The 25,316-nt window shown below is 41.8% G+C and overlaps 1 protein-coding gene across 3 annotated transcripts; it reads right to left on the minus strand.

The window, feature by feature from the left end:
- Positions 1–10,885: 10,885 nt before the first annotated feature.
- On the minus strand, positions 10,886–24,892 carry LOC128634210 (NLR family CARD domain-containing protein 3). Of its 3 annotated transcripts, none has more exons than XM_053684494.1 (9): positions 24,809–24,892; positions 24,529–24,650; positions 23,957–24,073; positions 23,492–23,546; positions 23,046–23,250; positions 20,996–22,763; positions 14,603–19,066; positions 11,801–11,977; positions 10,886–11,668 (listed from the first exon to the last, which is right to left on the minus strand). In XM_053684494.1, exons 2-7 carry the CDS (start codon positions 24,579–24,581, stop codon positions 19,009–19,011), a joined length of 2,256 nt encoding a protein of 751 aa, XP_053540469.1. In that variant the 5' UTR covers positions 24,582–24,650; positions 24,809–24,892; the 3' UTR covers positions 10,886–11,668; positions 11,801–11,977; positions 14,603–19,008. The 3 variants fall into 3 exon arrangements, with proteins under 3 accessions (XP_053540469.1, XP_053540470.1, XP_053540468.1); XM_053684495.1 differs by having other exon boundaries at positions 24,529–24,622; positions 24,809–24,890; XM_053684493.1 differs by having other exon boundaries at positions 24,529–24,687; positions 24,809–24,866.
- Between the last annotated feature and the right edge of the window lie 424 nt (positions 24,893–25,316).

A 25,316-nucleotide genomic window follows, 5' to 3' on the forward strand; every position in this document is an offset into this window, starting at 1 on the left:
CAATCCGTGCATTGGCCAGGAATCAAAGGCAGGTCAACTACTTGGACGGCAGCTATGCTCACCTCTATACCACCAATGCCATGCTAGGCAATTCAACTCTGCTGAACAAAAGTTTAAGTATGTGCTCTTCTCATCAGCAGACCATAGGCAAGAGCCGAAGCGCAGCTCTGTCATGGTTTCTGTAGTGTGGTGGTTATCACGTTTGCCTAACACTCATCACTGTAGGATCAGCTCCTCCAGGAACAGCCGGAAAGCGACACCTTGGACAGAGCAGATTTCCTTCTTTTGTGCTTTTGTAGCAAAGCAGTTAACATTTGCTTACAAAATGAAAGGGAGTCTCTGGTTTTCCACAGAAAGTGGAAGCCTGGCTCTTTCGTTGCTCAATAAGACTCTGTGCGTGACTGGAAAATTTTCCATAAAGTACTGGTCGCCAAGTTCACCTATCAGCAAGAGGTCTAGGCCCGAAAAAGGCTGGGAGCGGTTTCCCTTCCATTGAGCTTTTGTAGCAAGGCAGATAACAGCTGCTTGCAAAATCACGGGCAGTCTCTGCTTTTCCACTGAATGTGGAAGCCTGGCTCTTTCCTTCATCAAGAAGACAAGAGTAATGATGCGCTTGACAAGAGGTTGCGACTTGTAATTCCCCACCTCCAAGCGGGAAAACGCAAAGCAAACGCACCCTCAACTTGAAATCGCCATTTGTCAACAGTGGGAAGTCTTCTCATCTACCAGTTCCTTCCCTGTTCATCGAGTGACGTCGAGTCGGCATGACGGATTCAGAACTCACAAAGTGGCACTGACCTCGGTCTTTATTTGCATTAGATAAGGGTTGTCCAGTCTTCTCCAGATTGGGCCAGTGTCTTTGCAGGTTGTCATTCTAACCAAGTAGAAGCCACACTTTAGTCTATTGAAAGTCAAGATCAGCGGATCCAACAATTGGAATCGGGTGTGGCTCCTGCTAGATTGGAACGAAAAGCTGAAGATTGGACAACGCTGCTTAAGACCAATCAGCATATAGACATTTTTGCTTATTAAATATAAAACATTGACTATATAGATGGCTGATTGCGGAAAATGTACACCTCTCATCACAGTTTGCATGCTAGCTTGTCGCTAACAAAAGACAGACACGGAGAGACGGCATTTTCTAACATTTTCGCCCCTGTTCACGGGTCAAACGTGCCCTGTTGGATAATGCTGTGTTTACAAACAGCAAAGAAGCACTAAGAATTCAAGTGGGAAGCAGAAAGAGTTGTGGGAGGCCTGCAGAGAAGCCTATGGCACATTCTGTTGACCCATTTACTTTCAGGTAGGTGATTCCTTCCTTTTGTGCCAACTACCATAAAGTAGCTCCAGAAGCTCCGAGTTACAATCTATGCATTGGCCAGGAATCAAACGCAGGTCAACTACTTGGAAGGCAGCTATGCTCACCTCTATACCACCAATGCCATGCTAGGCAATTCAACTCTGCTGAACAAAAGTTTAAGTATGTGCTCTTCTCATCAGCAGACCATAGGCAAGAGCCGAAGCGCAGCTCTGTCATGGTTTCTGTAGTGTGGTGGTTATCACGTTTGCCTAACACTCATCACTGTAGGATCAGGTCCTCCAGGAACAGCCGCAAAGCGACACCTTGGACAGAGCAGATTTCCTTCTTTTGTGCTTTCGTAGCAAAGCAGTTAACATTTGCTTACAAAATGAAAGGGAGTCTCTGGTTTTCCACAGAAAGTGGAAGCCTGGCTCTTTCGTTGCTCAATAAGACTCTGTGCGTGACTGGAAAATTTTCCATAAAGTACTGGTCGCCAAGTTCACCTATCAGCAAGAGGTCTACGCCCGAAAAAGGCTGGGAGCGGTTTCCCTTCCATTGAGCTTTTGTAGCAAGGCAGATAACAGCTGCTTGCAAAATCACGGGCAGTCTCTGCTTTTCCACTGAATGTGGAAGCCTGGCTCTTTCCTTCATCAAGAAGACAAGAGTAATGATGCGCTTGATTCGATGGGTAGGGGTAGACATGGCCAGGGAATAAGAGAAACAATACAGAGCAGCAAGTAGTTACACAGACTCCTGAATGTTCTCAATAACCATACATTTCATGTAAACACCAACCAGAAAAACTGAAAATATATGTACACACTGTATTTCACAATAATTAACAATGGTCAAGTCCATCAATAACGCAAATGTCCAAGTCTGTTAAGATCAGTACCCCAACTAAACTTTCTAAATCTTACGGTTCGGTCCCCATTTGGGCGCCACTCTGTAGCGTGTTACCTTATGGGGTTTGGACGCCAGACAGTTCAAATTAACAGTCACTTATAACTTATAATTTGGACATAACTCAGAATAAAAAAATCAGTAGGCTACTCAATTCTTACAAAATAAGTTTATTATTATTTATGCAATAAACATAAGAAAATACAGATCGTTTCAGTCATAGAAACTGAAATAATGAAAACCAAAAAGTTAATAAACGCACCCATAAGGAAACAAGGCTCTATTCATTAAAGAAAATTTTCACACACAAAAGGCAGAAAAAAAAAACATTTAACCCCAAAATAATTCTTAACCAAAATAAAAAGTTGTTCACTTTAAAAGCTGCACTTCAATGGCGGTGATTTAGGCGTACGGGAGTTCGTGATCCCGAAAGCATGGGAAACCGGCAGTCAGATTCCGCTTAACACTCGGAGTTCTTTACAGACAGTAACATCCAACGATTTAAACATACTGGTTCTCTACAAAAGTATTAAAGAAAGGATCTCAAAACCGTGATGTGCCTCCGAACCCTCAAAACTCCGCTCGCTCGTTTATTCACCTTGGCAGAATATTCCCGAAGTGTTCGCCAGCCTCCTGAATCAATATCCACAAGGTTATAATCCACAGTAAGAGCATTAGCATGGTCCTTGGCAAACGCACACCATCAGTTCCGCCATTCCCACCTGGCTCTCATTTCCGTGTCCCGCTTTCTCTCACCTAGTCACCTGTTCTTTTTATTGCTTCCCCACCCTTCTCTTCATCTCTTTTTTTACTTCCGTTAATTAAAACACCACGGAATGGAACGGACTCCGCTTCTGTGTCACTAAATGGTAAAATGGTAAATGGCGCACTTATAAAACACTTTTATCCAAAGCGCTTTACACTGTGTCTCTTTTACCCATTCACACACCGATGGTAGCAGAGCTGCCATGCAAGGTGCTAACTTGCCATCAGGAGCAACTTGGGGTTCAGTGTCTTGCCCAAGGACACTTTGGCATGTGGAGTCATGTGGACTGAGAATCAAACTGCCAACCCTACGATTAGTGGATTAGTGGACAACCCACTCTACCACCTGATCCACAGCCGCCCCTGTCACCGTGTAGCTATCTGTTACAAATGAATGGGAAAATATCCTTGGCATCCCTGCAATTCAAGGATGTTGTAATTGGTAAGTTGTGATGTCAAAAGTATCTGTACCAAGTTGATACTAAAATTTTAAAAAGAATGATACGATAACGTTTTTTTTTCAGTACCGGCAGTACCAAGTATTCTCCTGCTTTCTGATTGACTTTCTTTTGTAGGTATTAATTAACCGTGATTTCCACTCAGCCATCTTACTAGAATTTGTGTAGGTTAGGAATAAGACTGAGGATGGAGTTGTACAGTTTTGTAGTGTGTATCATTTGTAAATATTGTTAACTTCTTTACCATAACCATGCTGAGGGAGGCGTTGACTAAATTAGAGATGGTGCTGGACCAACAAACCACTGAGCTTGCTTCAACTACAGGTGTTCCAGGTGCAGTCTTTGGATACTGATGAAGATTTACTGCCCTGCAAGATCTTCCTCAACTGCGTAGTCTGGAGCAAAGGATGCAACAGAGCCCAGATTGCAAGCAAAAACTGGTGAGAATTTTTTTCTTTTTTTGTTAACAATTGCTTGCACAATTACACAGCTACTGAGAGTGTTTGTTTTCTCAAGGTGACACACTCGTACTCAAAGCACAACATTCAACACCACTTTGATATGAGGGAACAGTTATGACCTAATCTTTGGTAGAGGAGCAAAACATGGAAAGCACACAGGGCAGGGTAACTGCAGGAGTAGTGAGAAGCACTGACACAGTTGACAACGCAATACATGCTTATTAATTATTTATATTTTATATTATTTTATATTATATTATTGTTTTAAAAATCATCGGTTTCGGGTAAACTGGTTGGCGCTTATTGACAGGGCAGATGTGCTCGACTGCACCTGGCGCATATTGAAGAGGGTGATTGCTAACTCCTTTGCAAAGAACCTCAATTGGAGGGGAGTCAATGGAAAGACTTCACTGGCCACTCTCCAACTTGGAGAGGTCATGATTGGTAAGTATATCTGTTTACATACAGAATTAGCTGTCTCTCTCAGATTATATGTAAGGGGTAATCCACAGCTAGATGTGCATTAAACAATTTTAGTGCATGATGTGGAGGAAAAGAACCACTCGTTCAAATCGTCACCTAGCCATGGATTACCCCGCTTATACCATGGTCTTTCCACAATTAATAACATTAAAGCTGTCATTGATTTTAGAAGCACAAACTTTGATTAGAAGTTTAAAATGACAGTTAATTTCTATTAGTTAGGTCGTTAGATCTGGAATTTTGCCCGATATAAATCAGACACAGAGATAAAGTAGTGTGATGAGATTTTTAATTACCTTACCTTAACAGCAATTTTTAATTACCTTAATCTGATTAAAGTCAAGTTACTCGAAGTAAGCACTAATCGAATTAAGACATGTCGAGTACTCCTGTTTTAGTCGCATTATCAACGTGTATTACAGACATGTAAACACCTGAATCACATTATTAATGTTGTGTGAGTTTTCACCACATTTTGCGACAGGACACGTACACACACGGCAGTGCTCAACATTTTACGGCGAACAAGAGAGCACCGCTGCATCCCAAACCGCATACTTGCCTACTATAGGCCTGTAGTTAGGAAAATACATCTATCTCGGCTACTATAGAGACGCTAAGTGCACGGTTTGGGATGCAGCTCACGGCTTCAAGCAGTTGTCTATTTGCACGTACAGCATGACAAATAAATAACTGCGTTAAAGCGTTCATAAAAAAAATAAATAAAAACACCCAAAACTGTATACTATACCATAACGAAGACGAACTGTATGTTGATACGTGAAATTCTGGAGGGACATCGGACGGTGTGGCGCGGTGACACCTTAATCACGTTATTATCTTACTCAGAGTAAGGTCAATAATTAGATTACTGCTGTCCATGTAAACATAGTCAGTGTTACGCAGCAGTAGTGTAGTAAAACTGAGAGTTGAATTACTTCACAAACAGTGATGGTAACACCTCATTGCTGAGAAATATAATGTAACTTTTCACCAGCAAAGTTATTTTTTTTGTTAAAGTTGCAGACAGCACCGGCAAGAAGTGTCTGTGTGTATGAATGTGTGTTAACGAATGTCTCTGTATGCTCGAGTGTATGTGCGTGTGTGTGTTTGTGTGTGCATGTAGGCTGCGCGTTGATTTAGAAATGCTCACAGTGATAAAACTGACTGGAACTACCTGTGCAATAAACGGTTATAATGCACACCTTCCAGCCATTCAGAATCCAATATTCACACTGACCATGGTATAAACGTAATTAATGCTTAAGATTCATAATAACCTTACGATATGTATTGCTTTCTTCCAATGTTCATAGAAACCTCTTCACGGCTAAAGCTGCAGAGATGGAGGTTGAGGGGACCATGAAGAGGTGGCTCCAGCTGGCATCAGATTGAGAGTGCAGGCGCAAGAGAAGACTTTTGAAAACTTTTGCAAAAAGAAGGTATTTAGAGTGTTTTAACTGTGGTGTCTTTGTTAATTTGTTAAAATGTTCATATTATAGTCTATTTTTGATTGTTTATAAAAGTCCTTGCTGTTTTTAAGTGGTTGAAATTGTGTGTGTGTGTGTGTGTGTGTGTGTGTGTGTGTGTGTGTGTTGGTAGCTGGGTGGCTATACAGTTGCGATCGGAAGTTTACATACCCCTTGCAGAATCTACAAAATCTTAATACTCTTAACAAAATAAGATTGATCATAAAAATCCTAAGTTTCTTATTTAGTACCGCCATGAATAAGCTATTTCACATAACAGATGTTTACATATAGTCCACAAGATAATAGCTGAATTAATCAAAATTACCCCCATTCAAAAGTTTACACACGTTTGCTTCTTAATACTGTGTGTCGTTACCTGAATGATCCACGACTCTTTTTATGTGTTATGATAGTTGTTCATGAGTCCCTTGTTTGTCCTGAGCAGTTAAACTGCCCACTGTTCTTCAGAAAAATCCTCCAGGTCCTTCACATACTTTGCTTTTCCTGCATATTTTAGCCCTTTCCAGTAGCGGTTATATGATGTTCCGATCCATCTTTTCACACTGAGGACAATTGAAGGACTCGTACACGACTATTCCAAAAGGTGCAAACATTCACTAATGCTCAAGAAGGTAACAGCATGCATTAAGAGCCTGGCTGTAAACGTTGTAAACAGGATGATCATGTCATTTTTTTTGTCTTCTGGGATACTTCTTCTATGCTGTATTAACCATCTTTCTGTAATAAACCTTTTTCACCTCAGAGGACGAGTCTGCAAGTGTTGTCTAATTTCCACGACACAACTCAGTTTTTACATTTTTTTATTTTATTTTTAAGAAAAATAATTAAAATTCAATAACCTTTTGACTGTATGAGGTACCGGTAAATAAGCAAAAACATAGTACTACTTTCATAAAATGTCATGTGCAGCTTGATGCTAATTATAGTAATGTATAGTAATTCTGAGTCTTGAACAGTAAACTCTCAAGTGTCATTGTCATGTCACAGCAAACCAGCGACTCCGTTTCTCAGAATGCACCTCAGACTACAAACATGGCAAACACAAACTACAACTCCAAACCAACACACCGACATTGTTAACCTTCTCCAGAATACTAATCAGACAAACCTGTTACCAATGAACCCACTACATTAGAGAAGGAAATACTGGATGTGAAGTGTATTAGCGCTAATGTGTGTGTGAATAGACTATCAGTTTAGATACTGACTCTGAACACTACTAACATGCAGTGCTTTTTTGGGGTGGTGATGAACATCACCTTTTTTCTTCTCTCCTCCCCTCCCTTTCCTAAATATTCCATTGAGAAGAAAAAAACAGTTTTTTCTGAACAGTTAATAAAGCTGAGGCTCGAAGGCAAGTCGCTGGCATAGAAAGTCTGCTGTTACCACTGCAAGTACCAGAAGTCACTGACTGCAAAACTGTGTTTACAAGGAGAGTCACTGCAGTCATCAAAGTAGATGGGATAGAGATCTGCTGGGCTAGCAGTGTGGATGAAAGGGCTCTTGCTTCATTTTGTGCTTATTTTGTCTTCTGTTCAACATATCCATCTCATTTGAAGAACACTCTTCAAGAAACAGATTTTTCTTCAGCAATATGTTTTGAAACTTACTATGGATGGTGACAAGCCTCTACCTACTCCAGTTACCAGAGTAATCAACCTCTTACAGTAATATCTGCCAAAAATGCCTCGCCTATTCTGGTGTCCTAAATGCTCTCAGAGAACGATTGTCAAATTAATCCAGCACATTGGTCTCAATCATGCACATGAGGCAAATTTTTCAATAACTTTTGGTCTTAATGACTGTCAGAGGACCTTTTCAAAGTATGAGTCCTTTAGATGTCATATTTACCAAAAGCATAAACACACTGTGTTACAACGGACTATGGCTGATGATCCTCAGCATCTGCTTGAGGAAGTTGAGGAAGAATGTTATAATGACGATGGTACATTTGAAGTTTGCAATCCCCTCGGGTCTAAACGTAACAAGCAAAAACTGTGTGCAATCTACTATACAGTTGGAAATATGGGTACAAAGTATTGCTCTCAGTTAAAACATTCATTTAGCTTTACTTCCTTTTGTTATCATTATTATTCATACTGTGTGAAATGTGAGGATGAGTGGACTGTCCTCTCACCAGATGAGGAGGTTGATTACCAGGCACTAGATATATATACAATGTTGTTGACAATTTACTTATTAGCACTAGGTATTCTTGCTGAAGACAAAACAGCCCCACTTTATATTGATTTTACTCTTCACCCTTTAATCTATCTTTCTTCTTCTCATTATTATTATTATTATTATTATTATTATTATTATTATTATTATTATTATTAGAGTAGTAGCCTAGTAGTATTCATCTTAGCATAGGATTAGGAAGTGATTTCTAAAAACTGTCAATCACACCTTCATGCTAAATCTGTACATGATGTCAATGGTTCACTGCTCCTCTCTTAAAGTCGAGGGACCCTCGACTTTAAGTCTTTTTATTGCAAAAGCGGCTGCAAAAATAATTTTGTGCAGATGGAAAAAAACGTATTAGGCTAAGCAAATGGCCTGAGTTTTTTTTTTCCTAGCAGTTTTTGTTATGTATATGTATTTCATCAGCGCTGCTACGAGTTTCTTCCCCCCCTCCCCCGGTAACAATAATATAGCCTTATTCTGTTTACTCAGAAAGACTATAACTTTATTTTCAGTTCCTCTCCTTAACTTCAGTCACTTCCTCACTGAAACCTATAATCAGAATAACTCCAAAGCTCAGGTCTAAGCCTAAGTCTCCACTCTAAATCATGTGTCTAGAACACAGGCTCTGAACTCTTATCTAACACATTTGGTGTTTTATCTGCTCTAAAGCACCCACCTCAGCTCGTGCAGGCCGCTTAATTAGCTGATGACTTGAACCAGGTGAGTTTGGTGAAGGTTCTAATTGAACATCCTCAGGAGTGTAAAGAAGCCTCTCTCTAATATCTTTCTCACCGGTTGAACTCCAACTTCATCACCACCCCAAGAAAGCACTGCATGTTAGTAGTGTTCAGGTTCAGTATCTAAACTGATAGTCTATTCACACGTACTACACTTCACATTCAGTATTTCCTTCTCTAATCTAGTGGGTTCATAATAAAACTGCCATATTTAATCATGAGCACCAAAAGTCATGTTTATTCTCATCACTGCTCCTGTGTAACTTAATAGGTTCCGTAGGAGGCCTCAACTATTTCACTCAAGAATATCCACAAATAGGGAAGAAGATTACAGAGATAAATGTAATGTTTACATTAAATCAACGATTATCAAGAGAGAGAAAGAAAGTGAGTTCTAGACCTCTGACCTGTACATGATGTCATCAAAGATCTTATGGTTTACTGCTCCAATTTAATTGTGTGTGTGTGTGTGTGTGTGTGTGTTAGGGATGCACCGATGCCAATGCCGTTGTCATGTGTCAGCCTGATACTGTGTTCATGTACTCGTACTTGTAAAACTACCCCGATACAACCGCACCGACACCACTTTATGACGTGACATAGCCTAACCTCTCGTCGTCACTTGAGTAGGTAGTCGGAAGAGGAGCAATGTCAGCAAATCGTCACACGCACGTAATGCGACACCGCTAGCTTTAGCCTCAGAGTCACCGACACTGACTTTCTTCAGTTTACTTTCTGTCAGCGTTATATTTTATTCCCAACATGACCTCAGTCCTCATCAGACGGAGGAGAAATCATCACATGACTGAGGAAGAAAGTATGTGTCCTCTAAGTCAGGGATTAAACACCACCGAGAAGGTTTATAAACTTTATAAAGCGGAGTTTGTGGAGCACAGAAGCATGACAGTGATGCGGTCGCAAGCTGCTCAAAAGGTTTATTTTAATTTAAGTTTGTCATTATATGCTGTATTTGCACGCTTGCAGTGTAAATTCTGTCAGAAGTGATGTATTAGTAACGAGTCCTCGTTGCTGATCACGCGTGGTGTAGACGCGCTGATACAGAGTGTAGCGCGAGTAAGATCAGTAATGTCTAATTCAAACATTATGATCAAAAGTAAACAAGTAAAATAATGTCTAAAGACAATGAGCTAAATGTCTAAAGACAATGTATATATAATGTCTAAAGCCAAAGCTCCTCCGTTTACTTGTATTTGTTTACAGCGTGGTCTTTCCCTCATCAATATGGCGGACATGTTGACATGAATGCTTACGTGCGCATGCGCGTAGTATTTCTTTACAACGTGAACTCGCCAGCTACACACACACATTTTTGTCCTTTTTGTGTTTATTTCTTGAGAAATCGAAGAGAGAAGCTCGAATGTTAAGTGAATGTCCAATATAAACCCAACTATTTTAGTTGCTATAAGCAGGGAGCAAACAATGGATTTTAGGATAAAGTAAGGTTATAAATAGTGCCGCTAAAACAGAATTACAAATCTCTCCTCATGAGTTAAATAGTGCACTAGATAGGGTGTAGACCGTCATTATTTCATCCCTAATGTAGTGCACTTAAACCGGAAATGACATCGATTTGGGATTCAGCCACACAGCTTCCGTTTAACTTACCTCGGGTTTAAAAACAGAACGTTTTATTTTTAATTCCTCAAACACAGACAAAATAACCAGCTTTTATGTTTAAACCGGATCTAACTGTAAAACTGTCAGAAATTATTTAATTTGGAGATGATTCGTTCGGTGTAATAACTCAACTGCTCGGGAGATACCCGCTGCAGCTTTTTCTTCTTCTGTGATTTCTACTGGTCGGAGACGCAGCTGTTAGGCGCGTTACCGCCACCGCGTGGACTGGAGGATATAGTTCCTGGTTGGAGGAAGCCTAACCTAACAAATTTACACCAATAATTTCCACTCATGGTTTTATTAGACCTATTTATTATTCCAGTGGAGTTTATGACCTCTTCATGAATGCCAGCAGTGAGTCGTTCACTGTGTCTTACCCAGATATACTGAGTGAAATATTGAGTCACCACAAGCTCAATCTCTAAATGTTTAACAGCACCAAAGCTTTCAATTCTGGTGACTTTGGGAGTATTTATTTATTTATATGATCATATAATGTAACAAAAATTAACATAAGCATGTGCTGCACAACATTTCATTAGTTTAATTTACATTTTAATTTACTGTAAAGCGCTTTGCTAAATTTTACTACGTAAACTTTTATAGGTATTAAAACTGGTTACTGTTTGGTTGATGACAAACTCCATATTTTTATACCTTGGAGCTCTGTGTTACCATGGTAATTTATGAACAATTACTAACAACATTAACTTCATCGATGCAAGTTTACATTATATTTGATACTTGACCATTGTTATGTCCTCAGTTTTATTTCTATTTGTACTATGTTCCATTCGTGTGTCTATGTCAGGGGAGGGATGGGTGTCTTGTCTCCTCCTCTTTTAAGCCCAGTCCACTGCAATGCATCATGTTCCGGCTTGCCATTGGACGATCACATCTTGTACGTGCCTGCTCCCGCCTCGTGCTTTGGGATGAGTTGGCTGTACATTTCCGGACGTGTACTTAAGCCTCGTCAGTCTCCATCCCCGGGGCAGATCGGTGCCGTTACTTTGTACAGCAGATATTTGGTTACGTGTGTTGATTTCTCCTGTGTACGACCTTCTGCCTGTTCTTGACTTTGTTTCTGCTCTGCCCCTTTAAGTTTAATGATTCAGCTCCCAAACTGCTGGAAATGTGGGACGGGTTCTAACTCTTCACCAAGACTGCTTTATCCTGGAGAAGAGGTTTGAGGTGAGACTCCCGTCATACGCCGTCCTGGTTCAGTTTATTATAGTTAATGCTGTAAGAGAGAGAAGAACATCAGTGTAAACACACATCAGCATAAACACACACACACACACACACACACACACACACATACTTTATTCAGTATGATACAGTAGAGTAAAGAGACAGTTAGTCAGTAACTCACTGTAGTGTCTCCAGGTTACAGTGTGGATCCTTCAGTAGATCAGAGAGGAGCTTCACTCCTGATTTTCCTGGATTATTACCGTTCAGATTCAGTTCTCTCAGGTGTGATGAGGAGTTTGACCTCGGAGCAGAAGTCAGAGCAGCACAACCTTCATCTGTAATCCTGCAGTTCCACATCCTGCAAGAAAGAAAACCTTCTCACACTTAACACACTCAGTTTTAGCTCTGAAAACATCAACTACACAAAATCTTTATATACACAACATTTACTCTCATCTCACACACACAACAATGACAATATATCACATCACTACAATTACAATCACCACAGAGGAAAACTGTGTGTGTGTGAGTGTGTGTGTGTGTGTACCTCAGAATCTCCAGTGTGAGTGTCTGTGTGAGTGTGTGAGAGAGAGTGTGCGTGTGTGTGTGTACCTCAGTATCTCCAGTGTGAGTGTGTGCGTGTGAGCGTACCTCAGTGTCTCCAGTGTGTGTGTGTGTGTGTGTGTGCGCGTGTGTGTGCGTGTACCTCAGTATCTCCAGTGTACAGTGTGTGTGTCTGTGTGTGGGTGTGTGTGTACCTCAGTATCTCCAGTGTACAGTGTGTGTGTCTGTGTGTGGGTGTGTGTGTGTACCTCAGTATCTGTGTGTGTATGTGTGTGTGTGTGTGTGTGTGTGTGTGTGTGTGTGTACCTCAGTATCTCCTGTGTGTGTGTGTGTGTGTGTGTGTGTGTGTGTGTGTGTGTGTACCTCAGTATCTCCTGTGTGTGTGTGTGTGTGTGTGTGTGTGTGTGTGTGTGTGTGTACCTCAGTATCTCCAGTGGGTGTGTGTGTACCTCAGTATATCCAGTGTGTGTGTGGGTGTGTGTGTACCTCAGTATCTCCAGTGTGTGTGTGTGTGTGTGTGTACCTCAGTATCTCCAGTGTGTGTGTGTGTACCTCAGTACCTCCAGTGTGTGTGTACCTCAGTATATCCAGTGGGTGTGTGTGTACCTCAGTATCTCGTGTGTGTGTGTGTGTGTGTGTGTACCTCAGTACCTCCAGTGTGTGTGTACCTCAGTATATCCAGTGGGTGTGTGTGTACCTCAGTATCTCGTGTGTGTGTGTGTGTGTGTGTGTACCTCAGTATCTCCTGTGTGTGTGTGTGTGTACCTCAGTATCTCCTGTGTGTGTGTGTGTGTGTTTGTGTGTGTGTGTACCTCAGTATCTCCTGTGTGTGTGTGTGTGTGTGTGTGTGTGTACCTCAGTATCTCCTGTGTGTGTGTGTACCTCAGTATCTCCTGTGTGTGTGTGTGTGTGTGTGTGTGTACCTCAGTATCTCCAGTGTACTGTGTGTGTGTGTGTGTGTGTGTGTGTACCTCAGTATCTCCTGTGTGTGTGTGTGTGTGTGTGTGTGTACCTCAGTATCTCCAGTGTACTGTGTGTGTGTGTGTGTGTGTGTGTGTACCTCAGTATCTCCTGTGTGTGTGTGTGTGTACCTCAGTATCTCCAGTGTACTGTGTGTGTGTGTGTGTGTGTGTACCTCAGTATCTCCTGTGTGTGTGTGTGTGTGTGTACCTCAGTATCTCCTGTGTGTGTGTGTGTGTGTGTGTGTGTGTGTACCTCAGTATCTCCTGTGTGTGTGTGTGTGTGTGTGTGTGTGTTTGTGTACCTCAGTATCTCCTGTCTGTGTGTGTGTGTGTGTACCTCAGTATCTCCTGTGTGTGTGTGTGTACCTCAGTATCTCCTGTGTGTGTGTGTGTGTGAACCTCAGTATCTCCTGTGTGTGTGTGTGTGTGTGTGTGTGTGTGTGTGTGTGTACCTCAGTATCTCCTGTGTGTGTGTGTGTGTGTGTGTGTGTACCTCAGTATCTCCTATGTGTGTGTGTGTGTGTGTACCTCAGTATCTCGTGTGTGTGTGTGTGTGTGTACCTCAGTATCTCGTGTGTGTGTGTGTGTGTGTGTACCTCAGTATCTCGTGTGTGTGTGTGTGTGTGTGTGTGTACCTCAGTATCTCGTGTGTGTGTGTGTGTGTGTGTGTGTGTACCTCAGTATCTCCTGTGTGTGTGTGTGTGTGTGTACCTCAGTATCTCCTGTGTGTGTGTGTGTGTGTGTGTACCTCAGTATCTCCTGTGTGTGTGTGTGTGTGTGTGTACCTCAGTATCTCCTGTGTGTGTGTGTGTACCTCAGTATCTCCTGTGTGTGTGTGTGTGTGTGTGTGTGTGTGTGTGTGTGTGCGTACCTCAGTATCTCCTGTGTGTGTGTGTGTGTGTGTGTGTGTGTGTACCTCAGTATCTCCTGTGTGTGTGTGTGTGTGTGTGTGTGTGTGTGTGTGTGTGTGTACCTCAGTATCTCCAGTGTACAGTGTACTGTGTGTGTATGTGTACCTCAGTATCTCCTGTGTGTGTGTGTGTGTGTGTACCTCAGTATCTCCTGTGTGTGTGTGTGTGTGTGTGTGTGTGTACCTCAGTATCTCCAGTGTACTGTGTGTGTGTGTGTGTGTGTGTACCTCAGTATCTCCTGTGTGTGTGTGTGTGTGTGTGTGTGTGTGTGTGTGTGTGTACCTCAGTATCTCCTGTGTGTCTGTGTGTGTGTGTGTGTGTACCTCAGTATCTCCAGTGTACTGTGTGTGTGTGTGTGTGTACCTCAGTATCTCCTGTGTGTGTGTGTGTGTGTGTGTGTGTGTGTGTGTGTACCTCAGTATCTCCAGTGTACTGTGTGTGTGTGTGTGTGTGTGTGTGTGTGTGTGTGTGTGTGTGTGTGTGTACCTCAGTATCTCCTGTGTGTGTGTGTGTGTGTGTGTGTGTGTGAGTGAGTGTGTGTACCTCAGTATCTCCAGTGTACAGTGTGGATTCTCCAGTCCAGCAGAGAGCTACTTCACTCCTGAATCCTGCAGGTTATTGTGACTCAGGTCCAGTTCTCTCAGACTGGAGGAGTTTGATCTGAGAACTGAGGACAGAACTCTACAGCTTTCCTCTGTCAGATTACACCAACATGGTCTGGAAGAGAAATTATGAAATATCAGAACACTGACCTCAAACACACACACAGCCATAATACACTCACTCTTTACCATGTAACAGAAATGTGAGTGTGTTTCTCTCTCACACAGAAATTAGAGAACAGGACACCACGTCAGCATTATTATTATTATTATTATTATTATTATTATTATTATTATTACTGTTATCATTATTGCTGGCTCAAATTTAGCCTATTACCCAAAAACACTTAAAATTCAACATAGAAGCAAATACTCACATCTACCTCTGAACCCAGTTGGAGATAGAAAAAAATACACCAGCCGTGAGTGAGAAGAAGCAAGGGTCCAGATTTATTGTTCCGTTCCACCACACGAGATCCACACCGAAGAGAATTCTCAGAAGTGATCTGACACCCTGAGCTTGAGATCCAGTATTTATACTGTATTTACACAGTAAATAACCAATATGTTTCAAAAAGACTATGATATCAATACCAATAGGGTTAAAAAAGAGCTAATCTACATTACTATTATGTTCTAAAAACGGCTATTCAACTTACCATTAGCTCAAAAAACAGGGCTTTTAAATTTACCATTAGCTTCAAAAGTGGAGAGACAAAACAACGAGTGACCTTGGTCTCACTATTATCTCGCATGGGGGGGGCAGCTTGACTCAGCTACCCTTATAAATGCCTCCTCATGGTTTTCTCTTAAAATTAAGGCCTTCCTTGTGAGAAAGAATCTTCACCATCTGAAGTATGAGTAAGTTACTTTTTCCTGTATTTCTAGTCTATAATTTATTTTCATATATGCTCTATATCTCTATTTTATATATAGTTATACTGCTTGAAAAATGGTTTAATGTACTTCCTACTTCATAATATCATTATATTACCCTTCTATTGTCCTACATATCCTACTATTCTGTTTTTTTATAAAGAATTTTCTATTATTATACGATATTAATAATAATAGAGCTGGTAATAGAGCTCTGTACAGAGCTGCCCGTGCCAACCTGAAAGGTGGTATTAAGGAAACTAAGGCGGCCTATAAGAGGGGCATAGAGTCCCACCTGTCCAGAAAAAATAAACGGGAGGTGTGGCAAGGCATACAGAACATCACGAACTACAGAGAACGTGAGGCGACAACAGGAGACCTGAGTGCGATGCTGGCAGAAGAGCTAAATTGCTTCTTTGCTCGCTTTGAAACATCACAACAACAGCACTCATCTGCTCCAGCCCCACCTCCACCCTCATCTGGCCCCCGTACCAGTCCAGCCCTGCCTCCATTCCTTTCTGGTTCCTGCACCACTCTACTTACTGTGAGGGAACACGATGTTAGACGGATGTTTCTGGCAGTGAACCCCAGGAAGGCTGCTGGCCCAGACGGTGTACCTGGTAAGGTGCTCAGATCATGTGCCCACCAGCTTGCCCACATCTTTACCAGAATTTTCAATCTCTCCCTGGCCCAAGCAGTCATCCCGGCCTGCCTAAAATCAGCCATAATCATCCCAGTGCCAAAGAAGTCGCCCACCACTAGCCTGAATGATTATCGTCCTGTGGCCCTCACTCCAGTTATCAAGAAGGGCTTTGAGAGATTGGTTCTTCAGCACATGAAGGACTACCTCCCCCCAGATTTCGATCCTTTTCAATTCGCTTATCGTGCGAACAGATCCACAGAGGATGCTATCGCCATAGCTGTCCACTACGTGTTGAGACATCTAGAGCAGCAACAGAGCTACGTCCGGATGCTTTTTGTGGATTACTGTTCGGCTTTTAATACAATAATTCCTGACATTCTCATCACCAAATTGGTCACCCTTGGCCTCCCCCACCTCACGTGTGCCTGGATAAAGGACTTTCTCACCAACCGGTCCCAGACAGTGAGACCCGGACCCCACCTCTCCTCCACTCGCACGTTGAGCACAGGTTCTCCACAGGGCTGTGTGGTGAGCCCCCTCCTGTACTGTCTCTACACATACGACTGTAGACCAGTCCACAACAATAATCTTATCAAGTTTGCTGACGACACCACAGTGGTCGGACTCATCTCAAAAGGAGATGAGGCAGCCTACAGAGAGGAGGTCCTAAACTTGGCAGCCTGGTGTTCAAAGAACAATCTGACTCTAAACACCAAGAAAACCAAGGAACTCATTGTAGACTTCAGAAAACACAACACTGAGCTGGCCGCCCTTTTCATTAATGGTGAGTGTGTGGAGAGGGTCCACACCTTCCGGTTTCTTGGTGTCCTAATCTCTGCAGACATCTCCTGGACGGACAACATCACAGCGGTTATCAAGAAGGCTCAAACGTGGCTACACTTCCTGAGGGTTCTCAGGAAGTACAATCTGGACTCCAATCTGCTGCTGATCTTCTACCGCTCGTCCGTCGAGAGCCTGCTGACATACTGTATCACGGTGTGGTAGAGTAGCTGCACCGCAGCAGACAGGAAGAGGCTTCAGAGAGTAGTAAGAGCAGCACAGAAGATCATTGGCTGCCCTCTCCCCTCCCTGATGGATATTTACACCTACCGTTGCCTCAGCAGAGGAAAAACCCATCATTAAGGACAGTTCTCACCCTGGCTTTGATCTGTTCAATCTGTTGCCCTCAGGGAGATGTTACAAGTGCATCAAAACAAGCACTAGTAGATTTAAGAATAGTTTCTTCCCGAAAGCTATTACCATTATAAACACATACATGTACTGAGTTCACAGCATATGTATATAGTGTCTCAAAACTGTGAATTTCATAGTACCTCCCCCATCCACCCCAATATCTTGTTTATCTTGTTTATTTATCTATTTATTCTTCTTGTTTATTGAATGTACATGTGTGCACGGAACAAAAAGGAGTGGCTCTTAATTTCATTGTACATTTGTATAGTGACAATAAAAGGCATTCATTCATTCATATTACCCTTATAATATCTTAATACTCCTTTTTATTATTCTTATAAAGTTATAATGGGGTGTGTGTGTGTGTGTGTTAGCACTCCTCAGCTCTTATACTTCTTTTTGACTCTTCGACTAATAAACCATAGTGTAGTACTCTTAAAGATCTCTAAAGTGTGAATCCAATTCGTCAATATCTGCCTAATACCGCTTCTGTGTGTCTACGTGCCCATTGTCATTCCTTCTTCTCCCCTTTACTGGATCTGGTTCTGGATCTCGATCTGGACACTCATTGTGCTACTTAACTTTCTTTGCAGCACCCCCTCTGGAAATGGAAATGCGGGGTCCCCCCCCCCTCTCCGATACAGAATCTGCTCCGTGAACATGTGTATTGACGCCTCTACCCAGCCAGAACCCCCCGCCAGCTTTCAGTCTGAGGAAGATGTCACCTTCTCTGACCTGGGCCCCGACCATTCTTCCCTCTTCTCACCTGTCAGTCCGCCCCATTCTCAGTGGTCCTCTCACTTCACCTTCGCTGACTATCCCATGTCCCCAGGACGCACCCCCCCCCCCCCCCCCCCCCCCACCGCTCTCCTCAAGATTATGCACCCACCAGTCCTGTGAATTATCAATAAAATTACATATTACTCATACTAAGTCTCCCTCATGTTTATTTCATGTCATTTTTATCCACAACATTATTATTATTATTATTATTATTATTATTATTATTATTATTATTATTGAAATGAAAACAGAAGGGTTTTTGTTTGAATAAATGCTTTATAATAATTGAAACCATTTTTAAGGGAAGTACAAGGGAGTGTTTGTGTGTGAGACAGAGTAGGTGTGTTTGTGTGGGTGTGTGTGTGAGAGAGTATGTGTGTGTGTGTGAGAGAGTATGTGTGTGTGTGTGTGTGTGTGTGTGTGTGTGTATGTGTGCATGTACCTCAGTATCTCCAGTGACAGTGTGTGTGTGTGTGTGTGTGTGTGTGTGTGTGTGTATATCTCCAGTGTACAGTGTGTGTGTGTGTGTGTGTGTGTGTGTATCTCCAGTGTACAGTGTGTGTGTGTGTGTGTGTGTATCTCCAGTGTACAGTGTGTGTGTATGTGTGTGTGTGTGTGTGTGTGTGTGTGTGTGTATCTCCAGTGTACAGTGTGTGTGTGTGTGTGTGTGTATCTCCAGTGTACAGTGTGTGTGTGTGTGTGTGTGTGTGTGTGTGTGTGAGTGAGTGTGTGTACCTCAGTATCTCCAGTGTACAGTGTGGATTCTCCAGTCCAGCAGAGAGCAGCTTCACTCCTGAATCCTGCAGGTTATTGTTACTCAGGTCCAGTTCTCTCACTCTGGAGGAGTTTGATCAGAGAACTGAGGACAGAACTCTACAGCTTTCCTCTGTCAGATCACACCAACACAGACTGGAAGAGAAATGATGAAATATCAGAACACTGATCTCAAACACACACAGCCATAATACACTTACTCTTTACCATGTAACAGAAATGTGAGTGTGTTTCTCTCACACACACAAATCAGAGGACAGGACACCACATCAGCATTACTATTATTATTATTATTATTATTATTATTATCATTATTATTATTGAAATGAAATCAGAAGGGTTTTCGTTTGAATAATGGAAACCATTTTTAAGGGACGTACATGTAAAAAAGTCTGTGTGTGTGTGAGAGTCTGTGTGTGTGTGTGTGTGAGTGTGTGTGAGAGAGACAGAGAGAGTGTGTGTGTGTGTGTGAGTGAGTGTGTGTGTGTGAGAGAGTGTGTGGAGTAAATTGACGAGTAACTGGAAATCCGTCTCACACAGTGCATGCATTATTTGTTTGTTTGTTTGTTTGTTTGTTTATGGTAAATATTCACACATTTTTTGTTAGAGATTAAAGTTGTAAACAGGACGCATCCCTTGATCTGCACAGAGGGATTATGATATTTTTGCTAACTGGAAATCCGTCCTCGAGGACAATCCTCTTTCATCCTGTAAACTAATCCCACACCAGATCCAATCTAAAGAGAAAGTCTGATCGGTCCAAACCAAACAAGGTCGGTGTGAAAGTGAAAAAGCACAGAAGAGTTTTAATCAAGTTCTGTTGTAAGTGTGTAGTGAGCTAGAAGACATCTATGTGTTACTGAACATCAGGTGTTTTTCTGTATCTCTGTATGTCCTGTGTAAACGGAGTTAGAAGAACCGTGTGTTTTGTCTAAAGCAGCTTTATACTGGCAATAAATGAGCAATTAGACATTCACCAGAACTGTGTTTCCAATCAAGGCCATTTAAGCTTCAATACCAGTGTCACAATAACAGATCAGACTTCCAGAATGAAGTGTACCAGGCTGGGACTAAAGTCAGAAAGTCATTAAGGCATAAGGGTGAATTTTGGGACAAGGTAAAAATCCTGTCCTGATGAAACCTTTCAGAAAATTCAACGCAAGGCGCATGCGCTGCAAAAAATGACCTTGTCCCAATAAAACCATAAGAAAATCCAACTAACAACGCATGCACCACAAATGTAATGTATCATATAGATATGAATAATTCATGAAGGCGATGGAGATTGGTTTGTTTTCAGAAAGAAGAGGTTAATGCCCCGACTAGGGATAATTAAACTGCTTCAGAAAAGTATATAAAGACGTGTGTGTGTGTGTGTGTTTAATTCAGACTTTCTGCAGACTGTCTCACTTTGTTGTTTCAATAAAGTTTGATGACCTTTGGCATCTACAAACCCTCTGTCTCTGAAGTCTTTAACTTAGGTTGGAAAGATTGTTTTCCACGACACTCTCACATGTGTCCCTCAGTGCAGATTGGGCGATATGATACGTTGATACACATCATAGGACCAGAAAATAGAATAATCAATCATGTCTATGGATAGATATTTTCCTATATCCTCTATATCACCAATGTCACATGTTGTATTCATATTGTTCCCATGGTGACAGTGTTCTGTTTTTCTTCTTCTCGTTTGTGAAGTTCTGTTCAATGTAACTTTCAAATGAAAGGAGAAAAGAAAAAGTGCCTTTCACTGGTGTTTAGATCACAAATTGATCAAAAAGCAGTGATGAATACATGCAGTTATTCTGTAGAGATCATTTCTTCATCAGTTTTAGAGAAAAGGTAATAAATGGTGATAGAAGGTTTTGTCCACATGGCCCCGCCCTCAGTGCAGACGTAACGTGTTGGTGTAAAGAGTGAAACTCTTCTGTAACAGTACCAGAGGTTTGTTTAAAGATGATTAGAGTAATTATTAACCAGCATTAATCTAAACAGTGCAGTTCAGTGTTACATTAAAATAATAAACCATGCAGTGATACATTTATAAATAAAAATACTCACTCAGCTCTTCTGGAGGCTTTGACCACTGGCAGCAGCTTCAGAAGACATTCCTCTGATCGGTCATATTTACTCAAATCAAACTCATCCAGCTCCTGATCTGAGTTCAGTAACACAAACACCAGAGCTGACCACTGAGCAGGAGAGAGTATGGTTCCCCTGAGACGACTGTAACCTCCTCTGTTCAGGTAAGTCTGTACTTCCTGCACTAGAGAATGATCATTCAGTTCATTCAGACAGTGGAACAGATTGATGGATTTCTCTGGAGATGGATTCTCCCTGATCTTCTCCTTGATGTACTCGACTGTTTCCTGTTTGCTGTGAGAGCTGCTTCCTGTCTGTGGCATTAACCCTCGTAAGAGAGTCTGATTGGACTCCAGTGAGAGACCCAGAAGGAAACGGAGGAACAGGTCCAGGTGTCCGTTCTCACTCTGTAAGGCCTTGTCCACTGCACTCTTGAGGATATCAGACATGTTTGACTTGTTGAGAAGATCAGACAGATTAATGGTTGGTTGTTCTGTTACATTTCTGCTGATGAAGGAGAGAAATGTGTATAAAGCAGCCAGAAACTCCTGAACACTCAGATGTACAAAGCTGAACACCTTCCCCAGGTGAAGCCCAAACTGCTCTCTGAAGATTTGGGTACACACTCCTGAGTACACTGACACTTCTCTCACATCAATGCCACACTCTCTCAGGTCTTCCTCATAGAAGATCAGGTTTCCTTTCTCCAGCTGTTGGAAAGCCAGTTTTCCCAGTGCCAGGATACTCTCTCTGGTCTGCTGAGGATCAGGGTCACATTTCTGATGGTATTTTTGGTCCTTGTGTTTGATCTGAAAGATCAGGAAGTGTGTGAACATTTGAGTCAGAGTCTTGGGGATCTCTCCACTCTCTGCTTCACCCAACATTCTCTCTAGAACAGTGGCTGAGATCCAGCAGAAGACTGGGATGTGGCACATAATGTAGAGGCTTCTTGAAGACTTCATGTGTAAGATGATTTTATCAGCCAGGCTCTGATCACTGATCCTCTTCCTGAAGTACTCCTCTTTCTGAGGATCACTGAACCCTCGTACCTCTGTTACCTTTTCTGCACACTCAGGAGGGATCTGATTGGCTGCTCCTGGTCGAGAGGTTATCCAGAGGAGAGCAGAGAAAAGCAGATTCCCCTTGATGAGGTTCGTCAGCAGCACATCCACTGAGGCTGACACTGTCACATCACACAGTCTCTCATTCTTCTGGAAATTTAGAGGAAGTCGACACTCATCCAGACCATCAAAGATCAACAGCACTTTGTAGGAGTCTATTAATTCTAGTTTTCTCATTTCAGGGAAAAAGTGATGAAGAAGATCCATCAGACTGAGATGTTTCTGCTTCATCAGATTCAGCTCTCGAAAGGGAAGTGGAAACATGAAGGTGACGTCCTGATTTGCTTTTCCGTCAGCCCAGTCCAGAATGAACTTCTGCACCGAGACTGTTTTTCCAATTCCAGCAACCCCTTTCGTCAGCACACTTCTGATGGACTTGTCTTTAAAGAGATCATTACATTTGATGGGTGTCTCCTGTGCTGCTGGTCTCCTGGACGCTGTCTCAATCTGTCTCACCTCATGTTCATTATTGACGTCTCCACTCCAACCCTCTGTGATGTAGAGCTCTGTATAGATCTCATTCAGAAGTGCTGAGCTTCCATGCTGTGAGATTCCTTCATTAATTCTTTTAAACTTCTCTCTCAGGCTGGATTTCAGCTTTGTCTGATACACAGAGGCCACAGACTCTAATAAACAAAGTAATAAGATGTTTTAATGTAAAATCACTGAACACAGGATTAAATGTAAAATTGAAATGCTGCTGTTCATTCCTGATTCATGTAGTAAATATTCCTGAAGGAACAGGACCATAACAGAGTCACCACAAGCTGGACCACGAACAGAACAGAAACGCAGCAGATGTACATGATACTAAACTCGAACTTCAAACTAAAAGTGTTCCTATCTAAAACTATTTCCTTTCTCTAAAGTGGACCTGATGGAATAAAGCCATGACTCAGAGCTCTTACTGTTGTGCAGTGTGTTAGCGAGATCTGTGTGGTTCATGTTCTTCAGGATGTGCAGTGTGATCTTCAGCGCTACCTCTCTGACACTGTGCAGATCCTCCTCATCCTCCACCTCCCTCTCAGTGCATGCTGGGTAATCTGGACTCAGGAGCTTCCTAAATGTCTTCAGCTCAATCTTTATCAGAGTGATGACTTTGTGTTCCAGCTCCTGCTTAGAAACACACAGGAACACATCTAAATATTATAATGTTACACACTTAGAGATGCTTTTATTTTGTGAAAAGAATAAAAGTCTCTTTCTATTACCACAGTTACAGCTGAAATTCTGTCCAATTACCCATAATGCTGCTGCACATTATTAAATCTGTAAATTGTCATGATCTTAAATAAAAAAAAAAAAACCTGCAACATATTCACACACAAGTTACACACATTAAAAAGACACACACCTTGAATATGGAGTCCAACTGATTTCTGCTGAGGTTTGATTTCTTCTGTTGTGGTCTGTGAAGAAATAAAACACATGATGTAATATAGACTATATGTATTCATAGCTGCACAACACACACTAATAAATACAGAGACAGATATATAACACTATCCTCTTAACACAATACACTGATTTCAGGATTTCTCACTGACACTAACATGTTTATGAATAAAATAGTCATCTAGTCATTAATGTCCCAGGTGTAAATGTTGCTGTGTAGCACCACAGACCCTCCAGCTCAGGGACTGCAGGCTGAACTGAACTCTTAAAGCAGTTTTCCTCACTGCCAGTCTGAGAGCTGCAGCACTGCACAGTTTAGTGTTTTACTGCTTCAACACCTGATAAAGATCATGAAGGGCTTCAGAATGAGACCAGTGAGTTTGATCAGGTGGAACATTGCTGTAAAACACCTCACTGTACTGACCTCACATCAGGAGAACTGGCTCCGTCTCTGAAGTGATTTGGAAAATCCATTGACGCGTCACTCTTCATGGACACACAGCTGGGTTCTGGTGAGTCTGATCTCTTTCCCTCCTTCATTCTAGAATTAAACAGAAATATCAGCAATAATTAATACTCTGCTGTCTCAGCACTGTTACACAATGTGTTCATCATTAAACACCAATAATTCCATCTTTTTAATTCAGCTCCAGTCTGCACACTTATTCAAACAGGAGACACACCTCATACCTCAGGAATTACACTGATGTCAGGAGTCCCAATCACAGATAACTGACTCAGCTGGGTCTTAAAGCCTGTAGAATTCACCGACTCAAAGCTACGCTGCTCTTCTCCACATTGCACAGTCCTTTTTACTCTTCTCTCAGTGAATGATTTCTCTAAACTGTTCTTATATCAGATCAGTGATATATTCACTGCTATTAAACACCTTAAACCAAAGTCTAGTTCCTCTGTACACTAGTGAGTGCTTAGAGATACAGATCTGTTCCATGAGATGGTGTGTGTTTATTGCTGGTGAATGGAAAAGTAACTCACCTCTCGTCTCTCTTTAAGTCCTGTTCTCCAGACACACTCATGTTGGAGGTCATGTCTCCTTCTCCAGATTACAGCAGGACACACGTTTACTTCACTGCAACATCGGCGTGTTAAATCAAACCCTGTATCAGCACAGAGTTCACTTACAGGAAATAGTCACTGTATCAAGTCATAAAACAACCTGTGTACATTCAAACTTCAGTACAAACCCACAATACTATTCTGCTTCTGGTGTACATCAGTGTGTTTATATATTATAGCTTTAGATGTAGATACTCACTGTGTTTTTACTTTTGAAATGGTGTATTTTCCTCTCCACACTAAATGGAGACTGACTTTCACTTTCACTTTCACTGTCTACCTGTTTATTCTGGGGGGGGGGGGGGGGGGGGGCAGTGAGGTAGGGTAATAAATACACACACACACACACACACACACACACACACACACAGAGAGAGAGAAAGAGAGATATGGTTTGTTATCATACAGCTTTCTGATCCATCGAGCAAAGGCCTGTAAATACTGAAAGTATAAGCCTGAAAACGCTGCAAATACAGAGAACAGAATTAAAAGTCTGGTAAAATCTACATCACACACATTATCATTTCATTACCTTCATTTATTATCTCGTGGCTTCATTCAGCTGTGCACAAACAATTGTCTCTCTACTGAGCTCTATACAAATATATAAACTAAAATAAAATAACAGGAAGTAGAAACACTCAGCAGATCATTAGATAAAGAAGCAGAACTCATACACTGAGTAAGTTTACTTAAATATTTGCAGA

The sequence above is a fragment of the Ictalurus punctatus genome, chromosome 12, assembly GCF_001660625.3.
Source record: "Ictalurus punctatus breed USDA103 chromosome 12, Coco_2.0, whole genome shotgun sequence".
In the NCBI taxonomy this organism is placed as follows: Eukaryota; Metazoa; Chordata; class Actinopteri; order Siluriformes; family Ictaluridae; genus Ictalurus; species Ictalurus punctatus.

Bases quoted from the DNA above. Each gene is read 5' to 3' on its own strand.
- LOC128634210 (XM_053684494.1), bottom strand. From the start codon at position 24,581: ATGACCTCCAACATGAGTGTGTCTGGAGAACAGGACTTAAAGAGAGAC. The intron at 23,251-23,491 runs GTGTGTGTCTTT...GTTTCTAAGCAG, and splicing joins AGTTGGACTCCATATTCAAG to GAGCTGGAACACAAAGTCAT. The intron at 22,764-23,045 runs GTAAGAGCTCTG...TTTGTTTATTAG, and splicing joins CGCTAACACACTGCACAACA to AGTCTGTGGCCTCTGTGTAT.